This window comes from Ceratotherium simum, chromosome 15 (assembly GCF_057802395.1).
Source record: "Ceratotherium simum simum isolate JZ-2026a chromosome 15, ASM5780239v1, whole genome shotgun sequence".
NCBI classification, from domain to species: Eukaryota; Metazoa; Chordata; class Mammalia; order Perissodactyla; family Rhinocerotidae; genus Ceratotherium; species Ceratotherium simum.
Window position 1 is genome coordinate 33,608,141 of NC_141914.1, and position 23,117 is coordinate 33,631,257.

General features: G+C 40.6%; 1 protein-coding gene across 1 annotated transcript in view; it reads left to right on the plus strand.

The window, feature by feature from the left end:
* The first annotated feature begins 756 nt into the window (after positions 1 to 756).
* The window catches only part of P3H2 (prolyl 3-hydroxylase 2), a 147,243-nt gene continuing 124,882 nt past the window's right edge, over positions 757 to 23,117 (plus strand). Inside the window, exon 1 of the mRNA XM_087439861.1 lies at positions 757 to 1,345. Coding sequence (XP_087295987.1) covers positions 893 to 1,345 — 453 coding nt within the window. The 5' untranslated portion in view covers positions 757 to 892. The remainder of the gene's footprint in view (positions 1,346 to 23,117) is intronic.

The following is a 23,117-nucleotide window of genomic DNA, read 5'->3' on the forward strand; positions in this document are numbered from 1 at the left end:
ACAGAGGCAGAATGTAAGGAGAGCCGCTCCTTCCTCGAACAGTTCTCGGGTTCCGTAGTACCACTGTCTGCACAGAAAGGTGGGCTATTTATTGCTCCTTGCTTGTCCCTACCTCCTGTTCCAATGCACGGACGCACACCCATACAAAGCAGGATGAGAAGGCAAGGGAGGGACCCTCCCCACGGGAAGGAGCAGTAAGCTTTGATTCCAAAGGCTCGGGGTCGAGTCCTTCCTTCGCCTTTTCGCAGTTCTATAAAGTTGGACTAATCACTTTTCTCCTCAAGCCTCCCCAACTGGGCCAATTGGCCCTCTGGTGCCTTCCTCACAGCCTGAGCTTCAGTGCTTCATCTGAAGGTGAAGGACTCTGCAAAGTGCGAGGTCATGTACCAATTCCAGAAAATGATTAGAGCCCTAACTTCACTAAGCCGAATTTTCTTCCTCCCTAAAAAGAGAGTAATCATATCCATTCCGCAACCTAGAAGAGACCCCACGTGTAAAGCTTTACGCCCCCCGTTGGCCTCAATCGGCGTTCCCTCTCTGCCTGGCACTTGGGTGTGCAGCACTTGGGTGTGCAGCCCTTGGCATCCCGGCGGCTGCGGGCTGGAGCCTGCAGGGCGTGCGCTGAGCGCCAGCGAGCGGGTCGCTGAGGCTCGGGCAGCAGGAGGAGCGTGTGAGCTGTGGGCGTCCCCTTAAGAGTGGCCGGCCGACCCGGCCTCCGCCTCTCAGTGCGCGGAGCGCGGCGGTCACCTGAGGCTCGCAGGGCAGCCAGATAGCGGCGGGGCCGGCTCTCTCGCCCACCGAGGTGGGAGACGGGGCCCGGACGCCAGGTGCCCGGAGCCGACTGGGAGCCGACTGAGACCGGCGGCCGTCCCGCGCCTCTCCGCGGCGGAGGATGCGGGAGCGCATCTGGGCGCCGCTGCCGCTGCTACTGCCGCTGCTGCTGCTACCGCCGCCGCTGTGGGGCGGCTCCCCGGAGCTGGAGCCCGGGCCTCTGCAGCCCTTCGACCTGCTCTACGCCAGCGGCGTGGCCGCCTACTACAGCGGGGACTTCGAGCTAGCCGTGCGCGACTTGGAAGCGGCGCTGCGCAGCCACCGGCGCCTGCGGGAGATCCGCGCGCGCTGCGCCCGCCACTGCGCGGCGCGCCGCCCGCTCGCGCCCCCAGGCGTCGGTCCCGGGGCCGAGCTGCCCTTCTTCCGCGCGGTGCTGGAGCGGGCGCGCTGCTACCGCAGCTGCGAGACCCAGCGCCTCGGGGGACCCGCGTCCCGCCACCGCGCCAGCGAGGATGTGCGCAGCGACTTCCAGCGCAGAGTGCCCTACAACTACCTGCAGCGGGCCTACATCAAGGTACCCAGAGCGCACACCTAACGCTCCCTGCGGCCCCAGGATGCTCTCTGGAGCCCTCCCCACTGCTCCTGTCTCCTTGCCGTCGTTCTGCTCATTAGCTTTTCAGATTGGGTCTCCTTTAACTTGTCTGCCTCGTGTTTATGGGTCTAGATATCTGGTGGCCCGAGCTCTGCAACCAACACTAGATGAACCTAGGAAAGCCATTAGCTCTTTCGGCATCAACTTCTCTCTCAAAAAGAGGACTGTACCGATAAGATGATGTTTAAAGTACCCATTCAGCAATAATTTCTGAGACCTTGGCAGAGCTGGGTACAGTAAAACATCTTCTGTCGCTTCATTTCTTGGTCTAGCCTCACTCCCATTTCTCTTCCGTCTTCACTCCTCCATCCTTCCTATACCCTACCTGCGAAAAAGTAAAGAGCAAAGGTTAAAGAGAAGGTATGTGTGGAAGAGTTGAATCCGTGCGAGGCAGTCTCACTAAAAGTATCTACCCAAAGTGCTGACTTTTGCTCCTTTGATAGAAGGCATCCAGTTTCTGGAGGTAAGCATTAGACTGGGTTATTTGACTTCAGATGCCCAGTACTCGCCTTTTGGTTTTGTTTCGTGTGTGTATTCAACTTGCCTGAAGTTAGTGTCAGGAGAGTTACAGTGTATATTGGCCTTTTCCCCACTTCCACAATCTGATCTATCTGGATGCCTCAGCAGAGAGAATTTAGCCAGTGTTCCTTAACCTCCCCCACTCTCACTTATCCATATTGCTCTAAACTTACACTATCCCTCCCCTTCTGCCCTTCTGTGCCAATGTATCAATGTCTCTTCTACAGCTGTTGGAGAAGTAGCCGCTTTGGCAGTTGGTTTGGTCGTGCCAGCTAGCAGACCAGGCTGTATTTCTGGAACGGCAAAAATACACACGATGTGCAGATATCCAGATGCCTTTTGCAGCTCATCTCACAAGGTCTCTGCCATCACAGGTGATAGGGCTCTCTGGAGGTTTGTGGTTGTCTGTAGAGTTCAGGAAATCACAACTGAGACTAACTCTTAACTCCCAGTGCTGTGGCTAAGGTGCTGGAGTTCACTAGACTAGTATCTTGGGCAAGAAATAAGGAGAAAGCCTGAATCCTTTCCACAATTTGTCTTCTACTTGCTTGTGCCTCCTGATGGATTTGCTAAGGCGTGTATTAAGTATAAATCTCCTTTCTTTTAAATGAGTGGCACAGAAATCAGTCAATAGTAGGCAGAGAGGGGACCTTGAGTAACTGACAGCTGAAGACGTCCTAAGCTGGTTCCCAGAGGAGAATGTGGGTGGTCGAGTTTGGTCCCTGTAGCACCGTCTTCCCAGGACTCTCAGATGCGAGGTTGGCAGTCCCTTTGATAGTTCCGTCAAACGTCTTGGGCAGATTTTCCTTTCTCAGGTCTGGAGAAGGAATACATATTCATGTTCAGTCCTATAAAAATAAATAACCGTGAGGTAACTCTCAAAATCTGGGTTTCTTTGGTTGTGTGACTAAGCTTGCTTCAGTGTCAATGTTAACATTTATTAGTCATTCTCCTGCTCCTGTCCCCTGGTTGGAGGTCAAAGAAGGCGAGGCTGTCGGTTTAACATGCCTCAAATTTTTGCAGTGAATTGATTACAGGAATTACTCACTCATGGGCACCTCTGTGGGTGAACTACTGGGTGTGGTCTGATGAACCAATGACGTTTAAAAAGTCCTTTCAAAAATATGTGAATTCAGATGCTAACTTCTGTTTTACCAGCAGTGTTTCTGAGAGCAGAACAAGTCTTGCATCTTCTCCCTATTCACCTCTACTGCAATAAGCAAAGTTTCTTAGAGCTACATAATTGATAATCTCTTAAGAAGAAAGTATTGTTATCCCTTTGGAAATTCGTTTTTGGTGGCTGGAGTTGGCAGGAGTGTCTTTGTGAACATCTGATAAGGTGCGTCACGGTTCCTCCCTCCTCTTTCCCAAGAACTCCGCAATTTTATCCTCTGCTTGGCTTCCTGGGAATTTTAGTCATAAACACACACACACAACACACATGCATGGAGACTCCATCCTTTGAGAGGAAAGCAAAACTCTGAAATAATAACAAAGCATCCTCTGGCTCTGACAGGTGTTTATCCAATAGTGTTTATTTCCTCATGCTGGAATGAGGAGTTCCCTGCATGTGCCTGGATGTGATTTGGTTCCTTGTGTTGTTGAATTACTTTTGACATCAGTGATCCAGTTTGCACTTAACAAGGGTAATCCTGGGCCAGATGGAATTCAATGAGGACTTTGCAGCCATGATGTGGGAATTGTGAATCCTATAATATGATCAGCACTAGCGGGCTTTCTAGAGATAAGGAGGTACAGTCATTCTCAGCTCAGGGTTTACAAACCACAGACACTCCCGGGAGATGCTGCTCCTCCGCTGAATCCTGGTTAGTGAGCCACTGACGCAGCGGATCCTTTATGTTGGTGTGTTTGAGGGGAAAAAGGACTGAGAATTGTGAAATCTGAGTCCTGTTGAGTTCAATTTCTCATTTCAGAGATGAGGAAAGGGACATCCAGAGAGGGAAAGGGGCTTTCCCAGTGTCACATATTTAGCGGCAGAACCAATATGATTAGATAAAATGAGCACAGGACTGGGAGTCAGGAGTCCGGGCTCTGCCAATAACAGATGCCCATGCCTGTGTGTGCCCACTGCCCCATGGGGTTGCCTCAGGTCCCAGGGAAGGCTGCAGTCCCCAGGGCTATCCTTATGCCAGATTTGGACAGTTCCAGGGATGAGTAGGTCCTTGTCCTGTGGGTAACAGACACTCACTACATTTATCTTACGCTCTGCCCTGTAGAATCTTCCTTAAGGACTGGCATGTTCGGAATTTGTCTGGACAGCTATGAGGCAGTATTCCACCTGGCTCCTAGCCACACTTTTTTCTTTAAAGGCAGGGCGAGACTCTTCAAACTTTGATTTTTGTCATTTCAGATTGTAAGATATAACTCATGATTCACAGCCTAAAACCTAAGATAGAGTTTTTATCAGAGTATTCTCTGCTCAGAAACCTTAAGTGGTTTCCCCTTGCTACCATATAAAGCCCACATAGTTTAAGGCAGCATCCACAGCCTGGCTCCCTCTTAACCTTCCCACCCTATCTCCCCCCGCTCTGCCAGCCTGAAGCCAGAGGGAACAATGGATGCTTGGTCTTATGTGGCTGACACTTCTGCACATCTGGGCTTTGTTTATTCTTCTTTGGGAGGCATGTAGGCTCTGGAATGGGGTAGATCTGAGATTGAACTTCAGCTCCTCGATCTCTAGCTGCGTGACTGTGAGCAAATTATGTACACTTTCTGAGCTTTAGTTTCCCCATCTGCAAAATGGGGAAATAATGGTTTAGATTAGGTTCAAGAGAGCCTTTATGTAAAGTGCCCAGGACAGGCCCTATGAACACTGGAGACGTGTTTCTTCTTACTATTAGTCATAATAGTAGATTTTTCCTCCTCCTTCTGTACACATTCAAATGGTAACTATACTAACACAAATACACAAGTATTTCTGTGAGGCTCTCTTTCACTCCCTCTGCGACTCCCAACAGTCCATTATTTCTCCCTCCTCTGAATGTCCATAGCAAGGAATTTGTTCCTCACATACCATGTTTCATTTTTAACCTTGTTTTGGAAAAATTCGTATATTTACTTGTCACTTATGTGAACTCTTTGAGATCCAGAACTTAGCAATTTTTGCATCTCCTAAAGCAGGATTTTCCAGATCTGGATGATTATTAGATGGATGAGTATTTTTTTTGTTGTTGAGGAAGATTTGCCCTGAGCTAACATCTGTGCCAGTCCTCCTCTATTTTGTATGTGGGTTGCCGCCACATCAAGGCTGAGGAGTGGTGCAGGTCCGCCCCAGGATCCAAACCTGTGAACCTCAGGCTGCCAAAGCAGAGCACACTGAACTTAACCACTACGCCACGGGGCTGGCCCCTGGACGTTTTAGTAGTAATCATCTGGTGCATTAAAAAATATGATTGAAAATTAGAGATTTAGGTTCGCTAGGTCTGAGTTGGGTCCTCAGCTTCTATATTCCCCCCAAATACCTAAAACAGGGGACAGTAGCAGTAAATGCTCAGTATATGTTTGTTGAATGAATAATAGCTTGGTTCCTTGGGTATGAAATATTGTTGAGAAAGATTTGTGTGTGGCAACAGGAGGTTTCTCAAGTTAGTTATTTGGTTTCCTGGCTAGTCATTTGGAGGAGAAAGTTGCGGAAGGAATGTTGATTGCTTGACTTCTCACTCTTTTCTACTTGCAAGTTCTGGCTCATGTTGCAAACCTCCTCTCCATCTTTTTTCCTAATTTAATTCTTATTATTTAAACTATGTTTTGGAAAATCCTTGACACAGTGTGCCTGCTTTCTGTACATTTGTTGAATTTAAACAAATCTAAGGGACTTTTTTTTTCTTATCTGTGGGTTTAAATAATCAGGAATACTTTGACAGCGTCTGTTTTTGTCCCACTGTTCCCAGCCATTTAAGAAAAAAACAAAAACAAAAACTAGTGCTGTTTATTTTTTTTCCTTAAAACAAGCTTGACCCTGTGTGTTTTGTTTCTGAGTTGGTGCTTTGTGCCATTTGATCTTTGTTTTTCTTCCTAGGATTAAAGGAGAAAAAACGGAAATGCAATTAAGTTAGGCCATTCTATCTCCCCTCTAGAGTCAGCTCCCTAAACTCCCTTTTTCTTGACTGTAATCTATTTTATTAGTGGTTTCTAGAAAAGAAAAAGTGTAAGCTCAAGAAATTTTCTCACTCGTAGTCTGCTTTGTCAACTTCCTTCTCTTTCTAGAATGAATGCCTGAACAAAAATAAAATTGAAACCATAGGCCACAACTGCGTGACAGAGATCCTGTTAGTTCCAAATAAAAACCTTTCCCGAATCCTTTGTTTAAATCTCTTTTTACCTATATGTAGACTATGTACATTTTGTCCTCAAATTATTTCACATAAGAAGTTGATTTTATGTCTTGGAATAGTTGCTCTGAAATTGTCCTACTGGTTATTTCCTCAGAGGATGAGGCTTTTTTTTTTTTTTTCTTCTCACAATTGGGCCTTTTTTTGTGCTTGAATCAACAAAATCCACTGGTCACTATTTTTCTGTCTCACTTCTTAGGAAGGAAACCTGGGAGATTCTTTGTCTAGCCAGCTCTTAGGTAGTGTGCTTAGGAGTTAGAATCTCAATTGTTTCTTCCTAGGGAGTTGTCCATTTGAAGGCTCTGTCAGCTCTCTTTATCAGTCATCCGTTGCGATTACCAAGAGTAAGTGCCACAGAGGCTTAAAGTTCAATTAGGTGAGGATAACAACTACTTACAAGTTTTCTCCTGTCTCAGTCTGGTGAATCAGGGATCCCTTTACAAGTTTTAATAAAGGAAAGTAATAAACTGCTTGTCTCTCTTCACAGATCCCATCTCTGAGAATCAAATGTGTTCTGTCACTAATATCATTTGCTCCCTGATAAACTCCAAAGGGATAGCGGTGTGGAATTCTTTTGGGAATGTTTGATAAAATGTCAGCTTGCTTCATGGGTAGGGCTTGATAAATTCTGAAAGGTGGATGGGTTCACCTAAAATTAAAACTTATCAGATTTGGTATAATAATGGTTCTTTTATATTGCTAAGTAATTGAGTCAACTGTGGATTTCGTAGAATCATAGATCTTGGAGCTAGAAGGTGCTCCAAGAGAGCATCTTGTTCAACTCTCTCTTCAAGTAAAATTATTGCTTTTGGGTGGTGAAGTAGAGGTGAGAGGGGCGGGGTAAGTATTTGCTCAAGAAATGTGGTCTGGCAAGGGTGAGGAGTGATGATTATTGGAACTATAAAAATGCTACAGCTTGAGGGGCCCATGGAGATCATGAAGAAGTCTGTCCCTGTCACTTAATAGTCAATGATGCTGGCCTCAGAGGTTCCATGACAAATCAGGGAGGGTCAGCAAGTGGAGCTGGGTCCAGAATGTAGATATTCTAGTTTATAGTCCAGCTCAGTTTCCAGTCTTTATGTAATGGGCATGGCTACCTCCTGAGGGGCAGTCTGGTGAATCAGCGGTGCCACTGGGGCCTGTTGCCTTCAGAGACAGAGCAGACACAAGGCAGACCTTCCTAGACTGCCTCGCCCACCCTGCATTTTCATTCACATGATACATAGGTCACTCATCCAAGAGTCACAGTCGTCTGGTGGAAAATTTTTCATTTCTCATTAGGAAAAATAATTTCTCTTGTCTTTTTTTCCATTCAGTTTTTCTTCTATAATTCTTTTTCTGTCCATGTATTCATCCCTCCTTTCCTTCTGTCTGACTTCCTAGCTATGTAATTTCCATGAGACCTGGCCCTCATTTGCCAAATGCCCCAAACACATCTTTAAAAAAATGATTTGGAGTCAGCCCTCACAGTTGTCTGCTTTGATGCTGCGGGTATGATTTTCGGTGTTTAGAACTGAAGAGGGCTGCTGGCTATTGTCAGAAGAAGCTGATGTCACTTGACCACACCCCTTTCTTCCTTACCTTGTTTTCTATACATTTTTCTCTCTTCCTTCCTCTCCTCTCCGTTCCTTGTCCTCTTGGTGGTCTACACAGTGAAATTACATCTGAAAAGGAAAGGGTTGAGGGGATCAATAGAGGGAAGAGAAAAGCAGGTCACGGTAGAGACAATGTCAGGTTTCTGGCTCTAAGACAATGAAGGCATAGAGCCTCTTATTTAATCTGATGCACAGACGTAGGCATCTACTTCTATGAAACTCTTTCTGTCCCTTTCCCCATATGTTTTGTGCAAGAGTTGGGCATGTGTTGGGAAAGATGCTGTCCTCCCCTCTCAGCTCCCCATCTTTCTGCAACTGCTCCCTGTCATATTCATGGGACATTAGTGTTCCAACCATCCCATTTTACAGATGGGAAAATAAAGCCCAAAAGAAAATCAAGTTGTCCAAATTTATTCAGCAGTTTAATGGAAAAGCCAAGATTAGAATCCAAGAACTCTGAGTCCCACCTCTGTGACATTGCCAGTGACCATTATTTGTAAGACCCACATTGAAAACACAAACTCAACAAAATTAAAACGAAATGCATAGCATGCCACTTACATTATTTACTAAATGGGATAGACCCTGAAAATAAAAGCTACCTTATGCAGTGTTACTTTCTGCACTACTATTCTGTCCACTTCTGGAAAAAATTCAGAAACAAGAACCTGGGTTAATGCTGTTCTCCAAAAAGCCTAATGAAAATGAATGAGGCGAAGAGTCTTCTTTGGAAGGGAAATGAAGGAATAAGAGCCAGAAATGAGGCAGATCCAACATGTCAGATTTTCCAGAAGTTCAGGGCTATCAGACTGATCCTGCTGGAATTCATTATCTGTGAATAATAGATTCAGTTTTTGTGCAAGTAACAGGACACTGCTGAAGATTGCAATGTAATTATACTGGAACTCTGGAAAGGAATGGAGAAAAGCAAAAGATATAATAAAATAAATGAATCCAAAACAAACCAAAACAGAGAAACTGTTAATAAACCCTGAATCGCAAGTTAATTGAGCCAATTTTGATATATTCTTCTTGCTTGAATGTTAAATTTTTAGCTTTCACTTTGCCAAGATCAATAGGCTTGCATGAAGAAATCAACACATAATTAGGATTCCAGACACAGTGAATTACCTTAAAATAAGATGTGGCTGTTTTTAAAAATGGTCTTAAGGGGCCAGCCCCATGGCCTAGTGGTTAAGTTTGGTGGGTTCCGTTTTGGTGGCCCAGGTTCAGTTCCTGGGCGTTGACCTACACCACTCATTGGTGGCCATGCTGTGGCAGTGACCCATATACAAAATAGAGGAAGATTGGCACAGATGTTAGCTCTGGGCAAATCTTCCTCAGCGGAAAAAAAAAAAAGATATCAAATTATAGCATCAAAGACTAATCCAGACGACCGTACTAATTATTTCCCCACTGAAGCAAGAGATATTTCTTAAGAATATTTTTCAGATTGAATCCAGGATCAACAGTCAGTATTTGATTCTAGCACATGACATAGAGAAATGCCACCAGAGAGAGGGACTTGCACAGTCGATCATTGTTTCTGTAAGATTACCAGGAGCTCAATTATACAGTGGACTCAGCAGGTTTTCAGGTGAGTAGACATTTAAACTGGAGTTTCGCAACCCTGGCTTATTGATATTGGGGATGAGTAATTCTTTGTTGTGATGGGCTGTTCTGTGCATTAAAGGATGGTTAGCAGCATCTTGACCTTTACCTACTAGATAGCAGTAGCAACATACTCCACCCCCCTCTGAGCTGTAACAACAAAAAATGTCTCCACACATTGCCAAATGTCTCTTGGGGGTCAAAATCACCCCATATTGAGAACCACTGATTTAAGCATTTACCCACATTTAAGATAACTGGACATTAAGGTTAGACAAGTGCAAATCAAGTTTTTGACAATATATGCTAGATGACAATGTGCCCACTGATGAATCATGATATTTATGAAAAAGTTTGGCTATAGCTTGACACCTTTTATGGGGGGAAATCCATTGGAAATAGAGCGTCTCCCTCCAAGATGCAAATCGCTGGACTTATATACCATAGTTGGTCCTCCCTTGTGGCTGCACTAGATCAGCTTGTAAGAAAGACCAGAGGATCCAGCTTCTCTCTACGTGTTGTTCCAACATGACAGGACAGGTTGCTTTAGCAATACAAACTAACAGCTTTCAGGGATGATTAGGCATGTGTGTGGTGATGGATGGTAATTAGTCTTTGGTGAACATGATGTAATCTACACAGAAATCGAAATATAGTGATGTACATCTGAAATTTATATGATGTTATAAACCAATGTTACCTCAAGAAAAAAACAAAACAAAAAATTAACACCTTTCAGTTGTTGAACTCCAAACTCCAGAATTAATATATTTCTCATTCAACTTGGAAAGTACCCAAACCCAATCATTTAAAAGTAATCCACTGCAACTCATAGCTTTCTTAGAGTTAGCTCTGTGTCACATGTATTCGTGGAAAATGGCTTGACTCAAACACAAAATGTCAACTTATAGAAGGCTGGAAAGTGGAGAAAGTAAGAGGGGGTCGGAGGAAAGAGGAAATGACATAGAGATTGAGAGAGAGAGTCAGAGAGTGTCTCAGTCCTTCAGGCTGCTCTAACAGAACACCACAGACTGGGTGGCTTGTAAACAACAAGCATTTTTTTCTCACAGTTCTGGAGGATAGGAGGCCAGGATCATGGTGCTGGCAGATTTGTGTCTGGTCAAGGCTAGCTTCCTAGATAGCCGTATTTTCACTATAACTTCACGTGGCGGAAGGAAGCTTCACATGGCAGGAAGCTCTCTGGGGCCTCTTTTTTAAGGGCACTAATTTCATTCCTCTGCCTTCATGATATAATCACTTCCCAAAGGCCCTACCTCCTAATACCATCACCTTGGGAGCTAGGTTTCAACAAATGAATTTTGGGGGTGACACAAACATTCAAACCATCAAAGAGGGAGATACAGAAGTAGAGGGAACAGGATGGAGAGATGATAGCAAAAATGAAGTAAAGGAAAGCAAAAGCAATGAAATCAAAGTCCAGGCAGGATTTCATGCATGAAAGGAGGCTGCACAAACTAAATGTGGGTGTTGTGCACTCTGATATCCATGTCACTGTAGTAAAACCAATAATTCCAAAGCAGACATTGTCTTTCTTCACTCCTGTAACACCACAAGCACGTAGTCTGTTGTGACGTTTCTGACTTGATAAAGCCCAGGGTAGCAAAGCCGATCAGTTTCCTTGGTGAAACGGAGAAAGAAGGAATCCTTTGGGTGAGATTCCACATGCACAGCACTGAATATTTGCTAAATGATATGATTCCCCTCGAATGAATGAATGAATGGCACAGGAACCCAAACAAAAAAGAAAGAGATTCCTAATAAAAACGTTCACTATTAATTTGCATTAAATTATATTGCTTTCGCAATCAACAATTAAAGAATTTACTGAGCCCTTATAGAGGTAACATTCTCTTTTAGGCCCTGGGGATATGAAGATGATAAAACACTTCCTTTACCTGCAAGTCAATCATAGTCCATTGAGAAAAACTGTGTATATAATTATAATGTTAATCCTTCACATGAGAAACAAAAGAATAACTGTATACTTCTGTGTGATTACGTGGTGGCAGTTCAGGGTTGTTCTGTATTCAAGCAATGGAAGTAGACTTGGAAAGGGCATAGCTTAAAGATTTATGGTAGATGAGAAATGCCGTTTAGAAAATGCTGGTAATTTTTAACTTTTAGACAGGACAAAAGGACTAAAACAGAAAAACTATTGCAGGCAAAGATAATGGAAAATTTAGAGAATTAATTTAACCAAGAGTACAGGTTATTTTAAGAATAAACTTAAGAATGTGTACTATTCTGAGGCTTGAAAAAATAGATACTATATGGTAATATATGAAATGATACCTTTTAGGAAATTTTACATATAGTTAAAATATACTGCCTCAAAGCTAAGTCCAAGTGAATTGTGGTTTCAGTGACTTTTTAAGCTTGTTAAGGGAAATGTCATTTTGCCATTTCACGTTTCTTTGAAATCCTCGGTGTAGTTGAACCTCCCATTTTTTTACTTTGCCAATTACTCACCTTCTTTGTGTCTCAGTTTCTATCTCTGTGAAAAGATAGTAATAAAATTGCCTAACTCACAGGGGCGATGTAAGGATAAAATGAGAACATATTTGTGAAAGTCATTTACGAGGGAGAAGCATACATAAAAGATGAGGACTGGGGAAGAGGAGGAATTAAAATCCTAATAGAAGACTAAATCATGTACACAACAACGCTATGAACGAGCAACAAGGAGAAAATCATTCATCACGTCACACAGCTGAACTGTGTTAAGGAATTTTCTTACTTTATCAAAATAACTTATTGAATTATTTTTAGCCCAAAAGGTAAAAGCATCAAGGGAATCATTAAACTAATAAAAAGAATCTATTGTGTGTGCGCATGAAGAATCAGACGAAAATAAACACCCAAAGAGGGCAATTGTTAGTTAAAATTTAAAAACAGTATCATGTACCTTTTTGATACGTTTTGTTTGCAAAACAGATTAGAAAGAAACCTGAAATGGCAAAATGACATTTCCCTTGACAGACTCAAGAAGTCATTGGACTTAGCTTTTAGGGAGTATATTTATAACTGTAATTATTGGTAATAACAGATATTGTTTATTGACCATTACCATGTGTCAAGTATTGTGTTAAAAGCTTCACATAATTTTTCCGATCAAATTCTCATAACAACCCTAAGATAGAGATCTTAGTATGATCTTCGTTTTGCGGTAGGGACACTGAAGCTTGAAAGGTTGAGTAATATGTCAGATCACACAGCTGGTAGGTAACACAATTAGAATTTGAATCCAGGCTTTTCTGATGACAAAACCTGAGTTCTTATTTACTTTTCACAGCTTGGGTTTTAACATCAAACAGATCTATATTCAAAAAAGTCCTGCCTTTTATTAGTCGTATGACACTGGGAAAGCTCGCTTATATGAACCTGAGTTTCCTATCTGGAAAATGGGGGTAATCATACCTGCTTCACTGGGTTCTTATGAGAAGTTAATAAAAAAAAGATTGTGGGCTCACCTAGGTCTGCACTGACACAGAAGTACTTGTTCTTTGCCTCATAGCTTCTAGGCAGAGGGCAAACTTGTGAGGGAAGATGAAAGCTAAAAGAATAAGCAAAAATATCTTGATAAACTGAGGAGATAATTACTTATATAGTAGGTACAGAAAACTTGAGGACACACGAAACAAGAACTTGACCTACTCAGTTTGAGCTACTGGCTTCAAGTTCAATTCTCTATACACTGGAGCAGAGACTTACCAGCCTCCTTGCACTATCAGGCTAAAACAGAAATCATCCTCTTAATGAGAACTTGACACTGTTTTTTGGGGGTGGTGAGAAAAGTCCTTTTGGTCTCTTCCCTGCTACATTCTCTGACCCTCTGATTTCACAGTTTCCTTGAGACTGTGGCCTCTTCTTTATATTTTTCAAAAAATGGACTCTGTTCAAACACATTCCAATCTTTCTCTTTTTCCTTTAATAGATAGAATCTCTTCCCACACACCAACACATCTTGGGAATTTTAAACTCCTTTAAGCCTCTTCCCCACCCCTATCTTGAGTACCCCTGGGAGACAGCCTAGGTTTGAGAATCAACAAACATCTCTTCATCACAGATACCAAACATGAGACTGCTCCTTGTCTACAACAGTCAGGTAAATGGGACAGTAGCTCAAATAAAAATGTAGAGAGTTATGAGTCTAAGAATCAAGCAATTTAGACTCCATCCCCATTTCTGTTACTAATGTTTCTCTTTAGGCCTTGAGGTCTCTGTTTGGACAAGGGCAGCATTGGACCACATGGTTTACAAGAGGCCTTCTACCTCTGCCAACCTGAGATTCTAAAATACTTTAGTGGACTGACGCAGAGAGCCAACAATCTACCTATGGAAAAGAAAAATGATGAGATAATAATGTAATAGAATACAAAGTAGAATGGAAATAAAAGGAGTTTGACAGGTCGCGGGAAAGGAGGTTCTCCCAGTGTGGCTGATGCTAGTCCTCATCTTTGGACAGTCAATCACTTTAAAGTAAAACTTGCCAGAAGGTCACTCTAGGATTTAATTTGGTGGTCCTTTAAGAGGTACAAGGTAAACTAGGGCATGTTCGGGAAAGACAAAAAGATCGTTAACAGATTCAAAACTTTATGAGAAACAGTTGAAATAGGGATGTATAGACTGAACAAAAAAAGACATTTTACAAAGATCATCATCTGAGACAGTTATTCTTGATCTTTATGGCACCAAAGGAATTGAAGAACTAGGACCAAGTAAGAGAAGTTACAGAGAACAAGATCTTGGCTCAAATATGAAAGACTTTCCTAACACTAGCAGCTGTTCAGATATAAGGAGGAGCCCCAGAAGAAGGTATTCGAACACGAGTTGGACAAATGCTTAATAGAGAGGTTGCATTTCAGGTTCAAGAACTTAAGTGATGTTGAAATAGATAAGATTTAACATATTTTCTGATCCAGAGTTAATAAGACTCCATGATCTTATGAAATGAAAATTTGTCTTATACCCACAGATAATGGATCATTAAAGATTTTTTCATTGGAAAAACCCTACAGCTCTCTATTCTGCTTCTTGATTCTGGTTAATGTAGTCTTCGACCAGAGGCACCAGCACACTCCCTATAAATAACTTATGTAATGCAAAAAAGGGAAGAGAAAAAAACAATGCCAAGGTCTTGAAACCATAGGGGAACACACACTCATGGAATATTTAGCAGTAACAATATCCACATGTATGATCTGCATCGGTCCTCTGATTTCTGGCTCAAGTGTCTCTGAGATGACATCTGAAAAGGATTTAGTTGCAGTTACAGAGTACCAATGCGAGTTTTAAGTGTATAACAACTGATCAGAACATCCATGCTTAGGAATTGAAAATGGGTACACCTATCTTAGCAAGTACCCCACGATATGCTCAGAAAACCCAATTTCATTCACAGAGCCTTTGCTGTGCTATTCTAAATTGCTTCATTTGTGTGCTATCCAGAGGCTGAAAGAAACCCTGGCCGCGTTCCACACTGTAGTTCAGTCAGTTCTCAAACCTTTTGCCAGTGTTAGTTCTGGTCAGTTTCACATGTGGGTTTTTAGGGGGTCTGTCCAGGACTTCATATTTAAGAATATTTAAAGGATATTAAATATTCCTAAAGAATATTAAAGAATCCCTTTATCTGGCTTCCTCATCTCTGCAATTCCTGCCTTACTGTCTAGATGGAAGGGGGAGGATTGTCTGCTACCCCTGGGGAGGAGGGTAGTGGAAGTCCAGGCTCCATGTTCTACCAGCTGACCAAGCCAGGAGGGGGGGTGGTATTATCACAAATGTTTCTATTCTGCTATGCTTAACTTTTCTAGTCTTTCAGCTAGACAGAGCATGTTTTTGGAGGGCCTCTTTTTTTTCTACTCATATTGGCATGTTCAGGTTGCAGGCTTCTCCAGAGTCCAATCTCGGATATATAGGGGACAAAAAGAAAATCTAGGAAATTCACCACTCCGTTGAAGTGCCAGGTCCCTAGCCAGTCCACCTTCTGGCCACCTTTCAGAGTCTTCCTGTGCTTGCCTGTTGTAGTTTGTCCAGATTTTTAGGTGTACTTAAGGGAAGGTCTAAGGAGAGATGAGTCTACTCCATCTTGTACAGAACCAGAAATCTCTATGCAGACTCTTTAAATGATATTTAAATTATAATGATGATGATGAATACAATTTGAGTGGACTTGATTTCAAAACTCTGATTAGCTTTGTTACCAATGCTTTACTGCAGAAAGCTACAGAAAAGCCTTTCTGATCTCTAAGAAAAATCTCAAGTCGACTTTCTCTCAGCACCACTAAATCAAACTTAAGTAGATCAACTGGACTGTGCTATGGTTCATGTCAAGTTGTTGAGTATTCTTTCCTACTCCTGCTTTAAGAGGTGTAAAAATTCCCAGCCCTTTTGCTGAGTTGCCACCAGCCTGCTCTATCACTTATTTATAGGTCCATAGAGGAGACCTCTCCGGAACACTGTGATTTAACTCTTCACAAATGAATAGGTGATCATTTTAGTTCATTTTAGGATACTTAACAAAGATTTACTTGCTATGTTATATGTGGAAAACCAACTTATTTAGTATTTAGAATAAAAAAAATTGCTCCTAAGTAATGATTCCTTTTTCTCTTTTCCATTGAACCAGAATAAATATGACAGTCCCATTATCAATACCTCCTAAATTCCAGATTATTACATGTGAGTCTTTGACCTACACATTCACACATGGCTGACATCACTGTTAGAATCTTTGCACTTAGGAACTCAATATGTGTTTGTCGAATTTGAATTGTCAGTTCTCCTAGGACATGGGTTTGTCTCTGATTCTTCTCATAATTAAGCATTTAAAAATGCTATTCTGTGCACTTGATCATAATTTTTTAAGAGAGCTATTTCATGGGGGTACCAACTTTATAGGTTAAAGATTAATAACATGAAGTTGCATGTGGTACATTGGAAACAGTATTAGAGAAAGGAGTTAGAAACTTGTGGCTCTAATTATAGCCAAGGCACTAACTCTAACGGCTTTATGATGATGAACTTCCCCTTCTTGGCCTCAGTTTCTTCATTTATAAAACGAGGTGATTGGACTATATAATCTTGAAAGTCTCTACTAGCTTTAGTATATTCTAATGTCTGGCAAAATGTTTCCTCAGGTAAATGAAGTCATTAAGTGTTACTAAACTGTGAAACTCTCAGCAAGAGTTGGGTATTTGCTCCTCAATTTGATCTCAATAAATCCTAGTATCATACCTTTAACATTAAAAATTTTGATATTTAGATACTAATATGGTAGGCTTAGGCAAGATAAAATATTGAACATATTGGAGAGGAAAGTCAAATGGGCAAACCCTTCACAAATGTAGAAACAGTCTTTTGTAGTGGTTTCAGTGTCCTGAAGAAATATTTTGATCTCATTACTCAGTTCAGAAACTGTATCTCTCTTCTCTGACTTTAGTCTTAGAAAAAGTGTTATATTTACTACATGGTTCTGCAGACCCCCCTCTGAAATTTTGTAAGCTAACAATTAAGATTCAATTTTATTCAAAATTTTCACTGTTTCCTGTAGTGCTAGATAAGACCAGGATATAAATTGTTAACACCAACAGTTCTCTATGAAGAAAGCAGTTATGTATTGGCATTCAGGCAAGACCTCTTATTTGAAATGCAATTGTTTTGCTGCACAAAAAAATCAGTGCTCTGTCATCCATTTTGATTTCAACACATCTTGTTCCAACACACCTATGTTCTGATTCGCACAATATCATGAATTAAACCATAGCATCAAAGCCTTTCCATGATGCATGGACATTTAGTGATACGTAAATAAGAAGTTATTCTCCACTTCTTCCTCGCATGTGTACCATTTCTCCAGATATGATTCTTCTCTAATGGATTATCCAACTATAAAGCAAAGTATTATTATATCTAGACATGTGATAGTAATTGTCCTTTCCCATTGTATGTATTGTATTATATTATGTGATATCTTGCAGTCATTTGAAAATGGAACTTTGCCAGAAGCTCATTCTTCTTTCCTTCCAGTCATAATATATGTTATTAATTTTGAGACTCTTTTTGTGAGCTTCTAGGCAATAGTATTTAATGTAATTATTTTTGCTATAAGAGGTATAACTTTGCATAATGCCTTTTTTTTTTACCAGTTGCATTATTTTTAGTTCTAGTGTTTGTTATTGATTTTATCTCTACCATTAGGCTTCAGTGAATCACTAAGAACTATGTTTCTTTTTTTTTTGTAAAATGGAACTATATCAAAACATAGCACTGATCATAAAATTGCAAATTTAATGATGGTAAACAACATCATGTAAATGATGTAAAGTAAGCAAGATTAAATGCATCTTGATAACTGAATGGTAGCTGACAGGCAATACCCAGTGTAGTCCAGCAAAGAGCTTGTATGACCTTAAGAATGTCGTAATTAATAAGACCATAATGAGATTTCTATGAAAATCATAATTAAACCTACATTTCAAATTAGTGAATTATACCTGAACCAAATCACTTTTAAATCTGAAACTGTTGGCAGTGCATGTAATAAGCCATGAATGATCTATATATTTTAAGAAACACTTTTCTAGAAAGTAAATGAGATGGTTTTATGACCTTTTGAAAATTACCTAGTCTCTGTGAAGCGGGGTTAAGTCACAGGAGTGTTGTGAGGATTTTATTAGTGAATACTTGTCAGGCATGTAGAATAACACCTGGCTCATAGTATAAGCACTCAGTAAATAGTAATGTTGCTGATGCTATATTATTATCATTATTATTTCTCTAGTGTGTTAACTGTCGTCTGTTATTCCACATCACGTCTTTCTTATTTGACCTAAGAAGAATTGTGACAATTGTCATTTTCAGACTTCATCTCTCAATTTTAATTTTGTAGCATGAAATTAACTCTACCATAGTGTCATTTGAAACCTAAATGGTATACAGTCTGATTACAAAACAGTAGACACATTCCACAGATCCCTGGAAAGGTCTTTAACTCCTTTGAAACTGTTCGCCTTACTGTAAAAGGGGACTACTACTAATATTGACTCTATCTGTAGAACCAGTTTACCATAAGGATTAAGGAAAGTATTTCAAAAGTGTTCAAGTTCTATACAAATGTAATGTGAAAGCAACGTTATTTCTTATTCATATAAGAATATGTAGTTTATAAAATTGTTTTACCTTATAAAATAAAATAAAAATTTTCTTTTTATTTTCCATCACATTAAATTGCTCACTTTTGCTTGAACAATGATAATATCCATACTGGCCGTAAAGTTCAATAATATAACCTAAAAATATTTTTCCAAATGCTTTCGAGCTTACATACATCAAATACGGGTAGTGTATACATGAGAGCATATGTAGAGATTTCTTTTTGTTCTTGAAAGTTTTAAGGCCTCTGACTTCCTTTAATACATTCCAGACCCAGGCATGCCTTTATCCCTGGGGGGTGGGGAGTGGAAGCTGTTGCTTAAAACAACACTTGGAGCAGGAAGTGTTTGATAAGGCCAATGGTTAGAATATTTGCAGCTTCTTGTTTTGAATTCCTACGATAACATCAGCTCCCAAATATTATCTGGCAATTTGTGGGAAATCTAGCAGCAATAAAAATTGGGCCTTCAAGTAAAACTTTCTAGATATGATATATGAGGCAGAATGAAATGAGGGAAATTTCCACATGTGAGGGAGGTCTGAGTTGGTCCCATAGGATAGTAAGTGGAGGTCTCATTACTTTTCAAGTCATAACAGGAATGATTATAGAGCTGAAGTATGTCAGTGCTCTGCCTTCTTAGGGTTTTTTTTTTTTTTTTTTATCAGTAGCTTATTTGTTTTATGAGTCAGTCTCTTACTAACTTCTTTATTGAACTGTACATGAGAAGCCAGCACCATTATGTTTGATATTCAAATGTATGGCAAGAATCAATGTTGGGAAAATCGGAACAGTTCCTTCCTTTAAGTCATGCACCATATCAGTGACAGAGTCAGAACATGCGTAATATGTCCCAGCACTCAGCTTCCTGAACTGGTTCTCTTTGCTTTTGAGTGGTGAGAATTACAATGGGAATGAAGATTATCACCTCTCACGGTTGCATCATGCTCTGAAATTTGCGAAGTATGTTCACATGCGTCCTCACTTCCTCATGAGAGTCCTGTGAGAAAGCTGAGGTTCAATGGCTCGTCCAGTCGGTCACCGAGAGAATGGCAGAGCTGTGTCTCAGTGGAAGTTTTCTGGCTCCAAGGCCAATCTTCTTGCCAACATGTCATAGCTGCTCTCTGTTCAGATTTGAAGAGTTCTTTGTAGTCACAGAGCTATCAATTCTAGTAAGTTTCCACTGCAAGGCTGTCATGATGCATTCTTCTGTGTCTTTATCTTTTCTGATATGTGGTATTTCCAAGCTAAAGAGATTATAATTCAGTCATATGCCCCTCTCTTTAATATATGGGAGCTTTGGGCCCCATTGGGTGTCTGTGCTCACTGGTCTATGACAGCGTGGGAGGGGCTGGCTGTGAGAATCCTGTTTCCAGCCAGCAGCTAGCACAAAGACACAGCTGAATGTGGGATCATCCAAAAGCTTTTTCCATCTGAGTTGGAATCCATAGCCCCCTCTTTCTTGAGCCCTTGGGGTACTACTCCCAATTGTCCATTTCACATAAAGGGAATGACAGTCGTATGGACCTAGATTATTTGTCCAGTTCATGGTGTGTGTTTCTGTTCCATTTGTAAACATCCTATTTGTGCTCTGTCTAAATGCTAATGTAAGTGCTGGATTTCATTCTTTAATTAGCTAAAGGACTGCATGATTTTCCTAATCTAAGAGAGTACATTGAAAGAGATGGATTCCAATTACACGTGTTTTTGTTGCCTTGTTTTTGTTTTTGCCTTTTATGTTATGTTTACATGTCTTGCCCTTAAATTGCAGTGACTTAGAATTACAACTTGTTTTTGTTTTTTAGTTTTCCCCTTAGGTGACATATCTTCATGGACTTAGCCTTCTCTTGTTGTTGTGTACTACATGACCCAAGAGAAATTTCAACTAAATCTCTGCTCTTAAATTTTTGGATGGGATGTGTTGTTCTTCCACATTGGGGAATTATAAACAAAATATTGAACACTGTCATTTTGAGGGGTAATTCTTCATGTTTTATAGACTTTGAGAGAGTTTGGCTTTGAGAGTTCAACTTCAAGCTCCTGCATATAGTTTTGTAACTTTGTACAAGTTATTTAATATCTCTAAAAATAGTTTTGTCACCTGGAAAATGAGCATAATAATGTCTCACTTTTCCTGTCTGTAGAATGAGCAACTCCAAGAAGTATTATGAGGATTAAATGAGCTAATTGGTATATAGTGCATAGATATGCCTGGCAAGTCATAAGCATGAAACAAGTTAACTTTTCTATTAAAACGAATGGATTACACTTTGGGAAATATTGATTCTATTCTTTTAATAAGTTTTCAAACTCCTGATATTGATTAGGTTTGGCTTGGCTATGGCAGAATTATCTTGATAAAACTGAACCATCGTGGGTGATCAGTCAGGAAGTCTGGATAATTATCCTCATCATTCCCTTTCTAGCTGTATGACTTGGGACAAATTATTTTACATCTTTACGTCTGACGTTTTTCTTATGGTGAAGAAAAATGGCATACTTATACTTGGTCTCCTTACTTTATAGGATTATAGGAGGGTATTTCTTTATATTGACTGTATAAGTACTTTGTAAATTACAAAGTACTATCTACATGTAGCTTCTTATCATCCCAGCTTTATCAATTCCTATTTTGGGTTGGGCAGCATGTCAAAGGAACCCAGTGCCCTACTGTTGTTGGTATATTGTACTGAAGCACAACCAAACTGTTACATTAGGGCTGTTAACCTTGAATCAGCCTTTCCAAGGCCACCATTGTCCCAGTGCTTATGGAACCATGCCTGGGTTCAGTGGAAATTGCAGGGAAAATGTGAATCAGTGAGCTGTTTTACTTGGCTGCTAAATTTAGTTCACTGTTTCATAAATTAAGACAAATCTGTCAAGAATGGTTCTTGTTGCTACCAGCAACCAGGGTCATAGAATTGAAGGACATCAGATATGCAACAGACATGGAAAATAACTTCCTAAAGTAATGTCTTCTGCAAGAATCCCAATGCTTGTTGCAGTGCTGAGGAAAGCTAAATAGGAAATGTAGCTCCAGGCTTGAGATTTCCTGCCTGTAACTCAAAACGGATGTGAATGTAGATGGGACATGTGGTCAAAGGTTTTACTTTCCCCGGTGGAAGGAATAGCATCAGCATTAGATTGCTGATGATCGCTTTTGCAATGTATGTAGCTCCACAGTTGCAGGCAATAGAACAGAGATTAATTTGCCAGATCAGCTCATTCTCAATTCTCGTTATACGGTGTATCAGATGATTAGTCATTGCTCTGTACCAATGTTTGTGAAATTCTCAGAATTAATCTAAATTACTTTGGTTTTATTTACCCAGCCCCATTTTTTTTTCTTGGAAGTAGAGGTGATAATGGAGTAATGGAGAAAGGATGTTACTTTTTCATCATCTAAAAGAAAACCTAAATAACTTGACTAGAATATTTCAGTGAACAGTATAAACTTACAGCATTCAATCTTCATGGAATTTTCATGAAAGATTAATGTGGTAAGTTTTGCAAAACTTAAAAAAAAAGCCAATAGTTTTTCAATTATTTCCAATATATCTACTGCTAATCCTGGTGACAGTGATATTAAACCGAAACAAAACAAAACAGACAAACATTGTTTTTGTACGGTCACTTGTTTTAATTCCCATGGCCTGTCAGATTCTCATGAGTGCCATCTACTGATCCCCCTCCTGTCCCCCTGGACATCTTCCTTGATGACTTCAGCTTCTGATTTGTGGTTTCAGTATAGTCTTTCCTTTTGTCCAGCTGCCAACCTCTGTGAATTCAACAACCATGAGGACATTACTTGGAGAGTTTTCCTTTAATATTCTCAAGTTTTTTTCTGATTTTGCCAATACTAGCTATCTAGTATTTCAGAACTTCCCTTGATGCTCTTTGCTACCATCTTTATTTATCTTTCTGTCCAAACCAACCCCATGGCCAGCCTCCTTACCTATTCCCTTGTATAGAGGCATATGAGCATTTGCATTGCAATAAAGAGTACAATCACCCTTTCCCTTAACTTTCCATCTTGTCAAGATTTGCCATGCTCAACTCCCATTCACTGAATACTGCAGACAAATGTCACACAGCCATGCCTTTGAGATCTACCACTTATTGTCACTGCGTGCAAACAGCTAGGGTTTTAGTGTTGTTTAGTAGTTTTCTGCTGTTGTTGCTCAATATTTTTTCTCAGAGTTGAAGTTCAGAATCACTTATAGTCCCCAAATCTGTAATCCTTCATTCTCTGCTTAACTCTATCTCCCACATTACTAAGGCAAGCAAGAAGCAATAAGGGACAGAATTGAGGGTGGTGTGCTGGGAAAGGTGAAGATGGGGCATGTATGTGAGACACTAAGAAGGTGAAATTAATAGGGATTTCTATCTTTTTATGGATAGGAAGGTAAAAGCAAAAAGAAGGGGATCAGAATTGACCCAGAGATTTG